Source organism: Psammomys obesus, unplaced genomic scaffold (assembly GCF_907164565.1).
Source record: "Psammomys obesus unplaced genomic scaffold, mPsaObe1.curated_primary_1811, whole genome shotgun sequence".
Classification (NCBI taxonomy): domain Eukaryota; kingdom Metazoa; phylum Chordata; class Mammalia; order Rodentia; family Muridae; genus Psammomys; species Psammomys obesus.
Genome location: NW_026596085.1, coordinates 2,539,263 through 2,547,935, shown reverse-complemented (window position 1 = coordinate 2,547,935; position 8,673 = coordinate 2,539,263). Strand labels below are relative to the sequence as shown.

Below are 8,673 nucleotides of genomic sequence, written 5' to 3'. Positions count from 1 at the left end.
CACACACACACACACACACACACACACACACACACACACACACACACGTACTCTTTTGGAAACAGATTCTTATTATGTAGCCCCAGCTGGCCTGGAACTCACTATGTAGACCAGGATAACCTCAAAATAAAAAATCTGCCTGCCTCCTGAGTGTTAGGATTAAAGGTGTGTACCAACATGCCCAGCCAAGATAAAAGATTCTAGAAGATTCTCTTGAACTCATAAGAAAAACTCAAAGAGAGAAAAATTTTAGCAGGAGGTTTGCAGTCTAATAACAACACAGAGCTAGATGTGGTACCACACACTTGCAGCCTGTAACCACAGCACTCAAAATGCAGCAGTCAGAGGCAGCTGTGGTTCAAGACCAGACCAGCTAGGCTAGCCAGGACTACTGTTTCAAAAAACAAAACAAAACAATCAACACCATTTAAAAAACAAAACAAGGGGCTGGAAAGATGGCTCAGCAATTAAGGGCACTGACTGCTCTTCCAGAGGACCCAGGTTCAAATCCCAACACCCACACGGCAGCTCACAACTGTCTGTAACTCCAAGATCTGACACCGTCACATAGACATATATGCATGCAAAACACCAATGCACACAAAATAAAGGTAAATTTTAAAAACAGTAAAACAAACCGCCAGAGGAGAAACAAACTACTTCCCTCCGATTTAAAGAACTGCACCTCCAGGGGCTGGGGAAACGGCTCATCTATACAGTGCCCACTAAACAAGCATAAAGACCACACCTGGACCCAGTGGCCATGTGAAGAGCCAGGTAGGGTGCACGCACCTGTAACCCGGCGGCACTCGGGCAGATAGATGGTCCCTGATGCCCAGCAGCCAGCCTAAGCAAGTCGATAGGTTCAGTGAGACTTTTGTTTCAAGGAATAGTGCCAGTGAGGTGGTTCTGGGAAAGGTGCTTGCTGGCACGCCTGATAAACTGAGTCTGATCCCCAGAACCTACACAGTAGTAGGAAAGACCTGACCCCTGACCTCCACATGTGCATTGTGGCAAGTGAGTGTACACACATACACACACACACACACACACACACACACACAATAAATAAATAAATGTGAAATGTCAAGGATTTTTAAATAAAGTAAAATAAAGTAGAAAGTGACACCTGATGTCAACCTCTGACCAACACACACACACAGATACATTCACAGACTCAGACACACAGAGACACACACATGGCACTATATCTCTAGTTAAGCAATGAGAAAGCGTGGTGAAGGATGCACAGGAGCTCCAAGCACATTTTTTTTCTAACTTCCTGGGAAACTAGAATTATGTCGATAGAAAGCATTAAGCAACAGAAAGTGTCCCAACTAGAAGTCCTGACTTACCTCTCTCCTGAGATCCTCTCAGCCTGACACTCTGCTCAGTAGTGGACAGGCCTAACTGCTCTCATCCTGAGAGGCTTGAGCAGGGATCTGATCTATTCCCCTCCTCTCTGGGGTATACTGCATAGCACACTGCTGCCGACTGCTCAACTGCTTTGCTAGGGGTTAAGAGGACACAAGTCAGAAACTGCCTCTATCCATCACTGTCCCTATGACTTGGAGCACATTGTCCTATGATTTTTTTTTTTTTTTAAATTCCAAATGACTCAGCTGGAGTCTCAGCGTCTTAAGCATTTTCTTACAATCCTCCTTTCCTGTGCCAGTAACTGCCATATGCTTAAGAAGGGAAAATTTAAGGATGAGAAAACCAAAATGAACAAATAACACTTTCTAAAGGTGAAGACAACTATTTTTATCCCATAATTAACTAAAAAAAATATGACAGACTATTCCATATCAGGACATCATGCATTTCACAATATGTCTATCCTACTTATAGCCCTTAGAAAATAACCAAGAAAAAAGTTGTTTTTTCTATAAAGCATCCTGGACCTTGTTCACTCTTTTGTTTGGTTTTTGTTGTTACTGTTATTTTGTTTTGTTTTTTGGTTTGGGGACAGCATCTTTCAACGTGGCCCTTGGCTGGCCTAGAACTCACTATGTAGGCCAGATGGTCTCAAAGTCACAGAGATCTGCCTGCCTCTGCTCTTAGTCCCAAATGCTGAAATTAAAGCTCACACTACCTCATCTGGCCTCATTCTTTCAACAAGAATGTACTGAGCACCTGCTAGGACCAGAAGCTGTTCTGGTCCTGGAGATGAGACAGTAAACAAAGTCTCTGACTTCATCCAGCGTGAATCCAGTGTAGCACATTATTTCAGACTCTCAGAACAAACACCGAAAAAGATAACCAAACAGGGTAACATGATATGGAGATACAAACAAGAGAATTCTCAGGGAAGAATTTTTAGGTTGACATTTACACTGAGATCCAATGAAGAAACAGCCATGGAAGAATCAGGAAAAAGAGCCCACAGATACACAGCAAGCACCAGGGCACTGGGGCAACACCCAGCTTAGCATGACATTCTCTAGAGACTGCAGCTGAATGGAGACTGACTCAAAGGGAAGCTAATTGCAGATAAGGTCAGTGTGAGGGCCACAGGATGGCTCAGTGGGAAAACATGGCTGCTACCAAACCTGACCATCTGAGCTTGATCGCTGGGACCAGCATGATAGAGACAGAGCTGATTTCCACAAATTGTGCTCTGGCCTCTACATATGGCAACGTTGCACACATGTCTCCTACAACCACGAAAGAAAGAAAAAAGAAAGAAAGAAAGAAAGATAGGTAGGTAGGTAGGTAGGTAGGTAGATAGAGAAACAATTTTTTAAAAAAAGGTAAGGTTGGGGGGGCTGGAGAGATGAGTCAGTGTTAAGAGCACTGGCTGCTCCACTAGAGGACCTGGATTTGGTTCCCAGCAACCACATGATGGCTCATAACTACCTGCAGCTCCAGGCGATCCAACAACTTGTTTTGACCTCCTCAGGCACCAGGCACATGAAAAACACTCACACTTATACAAACACACACAAATCATGAAACTGTTAGAAACCAGGGCAAAGGCACTTAACTTTCAACTTAAAACCAAGAATAGGAACCGGAGATTTGGAGGCAGTGGAGATTGCTGATGGCTTTCACTACAGCTATTTCAATGGCAGCAAAAAAGAATAAAAACTTGAGTGGAGTGTCTGGAAGACAATGGGAACTGACAACAAAAGCCAAATGCTCTGGTAGGGGCAAAGGCATCGGAATTTCAACTTAATCTCAGTAAGAACGTTTGAAGAGCTGTAAGTGGAGTATGTTACAACCAAAAATTACATTAGAAAAGAAGTCACTCTGGTGATTTACAACGAAGTACATATGTGTGTGTATACATACATACATATATATATGTATATATATATATATACATATATATATATGAACCACAGAAAATGCTTAGCAGTCCACGACTGTAATCTTAGCACTAGAAAGGTAAAGGCAGTATTGAGAGTTCTGAGACAGAACAGACTAAGCTTCATACCAAGTTCAAGGCAGCTTGAACTACGCGAGACCCTATCTGCAAAACCAAAAACTGTAAGCACGGGCAATATTGTTTTAGAGGACCCTGGCCGTGCTTCCCAACTGTGTTGAAGGGCAAAGGCAGATTACTTTCATTTAACTGTTAAACAAGCGGCACTATGTGCAAGGCTCAGTTCTAGGCCCTGTGGAGGTTACAAAATGAAATTCTGTCCACAGGAAGCAGCAGAAGGCCTGAGACGCGCCAAGATGAAGAGAGCTCAGATGAAGTGTTGCGAGAATCCAAAGTAGCCGTGTGTCTTTCCATTCGTAAAAGAGGAAGCGGCTCCTGAGATTTTTAAAGTATAAGCAGAATTTGAAGATGTGCAATTGTGGGTGAGGGTTAGAACTAGTTTCCGACAAAAGCAATAATACTGGCGAAGCCGAGGCGGGATGTCAGGGACTGGCTTCTGGGAGTACATCTGAGTTCCGGTCTGGCCGAAGTAAGGGAACAAGAATAAGGTCAGGCTGACGTATAGCAAGCGCGGTGTCCATGGGCCAAAGTCTGGGCTCATACCATAGTCCTGGAGGTGGCATGTGCCCCAGGCAGCCAACACTTCCCGGGGCCCGCGCCCCTTGGCTCCTGCCTGCCAGAGCTTCCCCGGCTCGTGCCCCTTCCCTGAGGCGTTCTTCCCTGTCCGGCCCCAGAGGCTGAGGCCACGGCTATCTCCCCGCTCCTCACCCACTCTGCAAACTCGTGGGATCCGCCTCCACCGCCCAAGACTCACCACCCCGCGCTTGAACCGCCTAACGCGGCCTCAACGTCGCCGAGCAGTCGCCATCTTTCGCGTTTCCTGATCGCGGAGGAGCTGCCTGGCCGCGCGGGGAGCCGGGAAGGAAAGTTCCTGGGCCTGCACTGCGCGATTTGACGAATTAGTTTCCAAAACTACCAATCCCGGAATGCACGGCGCGAGGGCCGGTCGGGCCGCGAGGTCTTCTGGGTAGTGTGGTTCGCCGTCTGTGAAAGAAACTATTACCTAAGTGTTGTCTTCCCATCTACAAAGTTCTGCGGTGCAGTCTTTCTGGAGTCTTCTTGTAGATACTGCAGTTTAACCGCAGTCCTAGCGGGCAGCTTACAGCGAGGGAATTTTTACGGTAACAAATAATGTACTGTTTTTGAAAATTTGTTTTTTATAAAAATTATGAGAGACATTATTGCCTCTGTTTTACTAAAGACTAGTTAACTTGAGTAGCATAGTATTTCACAATGAAAGTAGTACAGTTTTCACGGTAGAACTACTCCAATCGAAGGAAGGTATCTTAGCAACCTTCGGCCCTCGGTGGGTGAATTCCTTAATACTCCCCAAACCGCCCCCCCCCCCCAACACACACACAATAAATACTAAGCCAACATTCCAAAGACTTCCCTGGAAGAACTTTCTCCTAAACTGGCTTACTGTTTACTCAACATTCCGACTGGGGCCTTGGCTTCCTGTTTTCTTGTTCTTCAGGATCTGCCTGCCTGGGCTACTTGTCAATTTCTTCCTTTAGGTTCTCCATACATCAGTCCGTTGAATTTTTCTTCTGGTCACATACCTACTTCCTTTATCTTCGGTTCAAATGGCACCATCAGCACCGGCCAAAACAAAATGAAAATTGTACGTGCTAGGATGGGTTACCCAGTATTTCCTTTTACAATATTTTCCCATCATCAGTTTTGTTTTAATTCTACATAGTTGTTGGTTTTGTCTTTATTTTTTTTAATTTATTCTATTTTAATTTTATGTGCATTGGTGTTTTGCCTGCATGTATGTCGGTGTGAGGGTGTCAGATCCCCTGGAACTGGAGTTACAGACAATTGTGAGCTGGGAATGGAACCCAGGTTCTCTAGAGGAAAAGCCAGTGCTCTTAGCCGCAGAGCCTTCTTACCTCTCCAGCCTCCATTCTGGGTTTTCACTCTGTGTATTCTTTCACAGAGTTTCAGAGTACACCCTAATCCACAAACACAACTTCACGGTGCCTCTGTGCAGTTTAGGAGACTTGAGGGGAGCTCTTGCAGCCTTTGACATTGCCGTTCTAGTGCAGGAAGGACTCAATCCTTCTGAGGGCTACTGGGTATAATGAACACTAGAGGGCTCCCCACTCACAGACTGAAACCCTAACCTAACCAAACCAAGCAAACCATAATAAAAAACCAACAGACCAATGGTGGCTAGGGACTTTAAAAACCTTCAACTATTGATTGACAGTCTTCCAATGTTTCTTGTCTTACTTAATTGTCATAACAGCATAAGATGGGTATTCTTTGATTTTATTGATAAAGTGTGGCCTCGTAACCATCTGTCCACAAAGCTAAAAAAAAAAAAAAAAAAAAAAAAAAAAAAGAAGAAGGGGATCTGAATTCTTCAGGTTGACTTGATTTCAGAATCCTTGCCTTTCCCTATTTCAGAATACTATCCTGTATAGTACATAATACACAATGATGATGTATCTAGAATTATTTATTTTAAATTTATGTGTATGGAGGTTCTGCCTGTATGCATACGTGTACCTCATGGTACCTGCAGTATAACGAAGCCCCAGGGTGTCAAAGCCCCTGAAAACGGAGTCATACAGGGTTGAGAGCTGCCACATGGGTGCTGGGAATCAAACCCAGGTCCTTTGGAAGAGTAGCCAGTGTTCTTAACTGCTGGGCCATCCGTGCAAGCCTGAAACAAATACTTAAAAAGATAGAGAGAGTAAATTGAGACTAAGAAAGATGAAAAAGCTTGTCTAAATTCTCAGTAACAGTCCCCTGGTACTTTGTAATTCCCACAACACATGTAAGAAAGACACCAATCTTCAAGATACTCGTCGATTTAACTCTTCTAGCTCTCTTACAAATATGTATTCTTGTAATTAAGGCCATAAAGACTGTTGCTGGTTTGTTTGTGTTTGTTGTATGTGTGATGTGTGTTCATGTGTACAGGCACAGGCTGGGCACTCACATGGAGGTCACACAACAGCCTAGTCTCAGTCCTTGCCCTTCACCCTGTTTCCACTTCTTGTCTTGCTGTAGACGCACCACGATTACAGACATGTAGCACATGCAGCTTTATGTGGGTTCAGGGAATTGAACTCAGTGTTTGCAAGGCAAGCACTTTAACCAGTGAGCTGCTCTCCAGCCCCCAGATTATACTTAGGAATGATCAAAGCATCTCCTATTTAGCAACATAGCTAACAATAAGGGTTACATGTAGTATAGTTAAGAGTGAGACTTGGTTCGAATCCTGCCTCAGTCACTATCAGTCTGACTTTCTACATGTTATATAGAATACATATATAACATGTATATTATATAATATAAAATTACATAATATATTATGCCATATAACTATAGTATATATTGTATATTATATAATATGTGATTACATAATACATATTGTGTACACTCTATAATATTCATAGTATATAGTATATAGGCTTTTCTCTTTCTTCACTTATAAAATGAAAAGAATAAGACTCCTTGCCTTACAGGATGGACTAGCAAGGCAGTCAAAAGTTAATAATCTTGCCAGGTGTGACGATGCATGCCTGTAACACCAGCACTTGTTAGGTGAAGGGACAAGTATCAGGGGTTCAGACTGTCCTTAGCTACACAGTAACTTCAAGACCAGCGTAAACTGCATAAGGCCCAGGCAGTGGTGGGCGGCGCACACCTTTAGTCCTGCAGTGGAGGGAGGCGGAGGCGGGCAGATCTCTGTGAGTTCGAGGCCAGCCTGCTCTACAGAGCAAGTTCCAGGACAGCCAGAGCTACCCCGAGAAGCCCTGTCCAAAAACCAAGAAAACAAACAGAAACAAATAAATAAGAACAAACAAACAAAGACCCAGTCTCAACTCCTACCCTCCCCACAGAACAAACAAATAAAATTAGAAGAAAGCCTATCATGTTGCCAAATACAGAGTGACAAGTGCCACCTGCTCAGGAGGCTGACATGAAAGTAACCCTTAACGCCAGAGTTTGAGCCCATTCTGGGCAATTCAACAAAGCACTTTCTTAAAGAGACAGCTCTAGAGAGCAAGACTGGAAGTGGGATAGGTGGGAAGAAGGAGAAAAGACAGACAAGAAGAGAAGCAAAGGAAAACAAATTCTAAGTACATATTTAAAAGCTAGGCTTGGGACCCAGCACAGCCCTATAATACCAGCGCTAGGGAGGTAGAGGTAGAGGATTAGACCATTCTGGGCTGCAGCAGCTGGGCCTGGCTTGGTGGTGCACAACTTTGATAGCAGCCCTCAGGAGGCAGAAGTAGGCAGATCTTTGTAACTTCCAGGTCGCCTGTGGTTATATAGTGAGACCCTGTCTCAAAAAACAAAAACAAAAACAAAAACCAGAGTTCTAGAGTTCTAGACTTCCTGGATGTGTATCCATACTCCTAGCTGCGTGGTTTGGGCACAGTGATCTCTCTGGACCCCCTTGCCTATGTAATGAAACAGCTAATGCCGTAAAAGGTTCTTACAGAAATATAAAGGGCTCTGACACATAGCCAACACAGAACAAATATCTGATGATTTAAAGGAGATGCATAAAATGGAGAGGTGGTTCAGGAGTTGAGAGCACCTACTACTCTTGCAGAGGATCTTAGTTCAACTCCTAGCACCCACATAGTAGGGCAGTTCATAATTGCCTGTTAACTCCAGCTCCAGGGACTTTTGTGCCTCTGGTCTCTGAGGACACCTGCATTCACATGAACACACCCACTTTATAGACACACATACACACAAAATTAAAAATAAATAAATGAGATGAATTTTTTAGAAGCAGATGCATACTAACTTTTCTTGCTACACGGTAGCCCAGACTGGCCTGGAATTCAGTTCTCCTGCCTCAACCTCCCCAACGCTGGGATTCCAAGTATATACCACCACACCTAGTCATAGTAAAACTATGTTTTAATTTAAAACTGTTTTAATTTTATGCAAATGGTGTCTTATCTGCATGGGCACCACACACATGGCCAGAAGAGGGCATGAGATTCTCTGGAACTGTAAGTTACAGACTGTTGTCAGCCACTGTGTGGGTGCAGGAAACAGAACTTGAGTCCTCCGCAAGAATAAGAGCTCTTAATCCCTGGCCCACCTGTCCAGTCCCCATAATAACCTTTAATTTCTGCTACTATTCTGTGAGTCTTGGAAAAGAGGGCTCTGAGTCACTAGGGGAGAGCTGCTAAAACTTTGGAGCCATGTCAGTGGACACTAGAATTGGCAAATCAGTAACAAAG

At 44.0% G+C, this 8,673-nt stretch overlaps 1 protein-coding gene across 3 annotated transcripts in view; it reads right to left on the bottom strand.

Annotated features, from left to right (window-relative positions):
- Positions 1-4,301, bottom strand: part of Ddx23 (DEAD-box helicase 23) — an 18,260-nt gene extending 13,959 nt beyond the window's left edge. Inside the window, exons 1-2 of one of the 3 annotated variants that reach the window (XM_055627163.1) lie at positions 4,203-4,301; positions 1,356-1,510 (exon numbers count right to left, since the gene is read on the bottom strand). Coding sequence is in view for 1 of the 3 variants with exons in the window: in XM_055627161.1 (XP_055483136.1) it covers positions 3,992-3,994 (3 nt within the window). In the remaining 2 variants the exon portion in view is untranslated. Of the gene's footprint in view, positions 1-1,355; positions 1,511-3,991; positions 4,045-4,202 lie in introns of those variants that run through there. The other 2 variants (XM_055627162.1, XM_055627161.1) reach the window with 2 other exon arrangements.
- Positions 4,302-8,673: the final 4,372 nt, after the last annotated feature.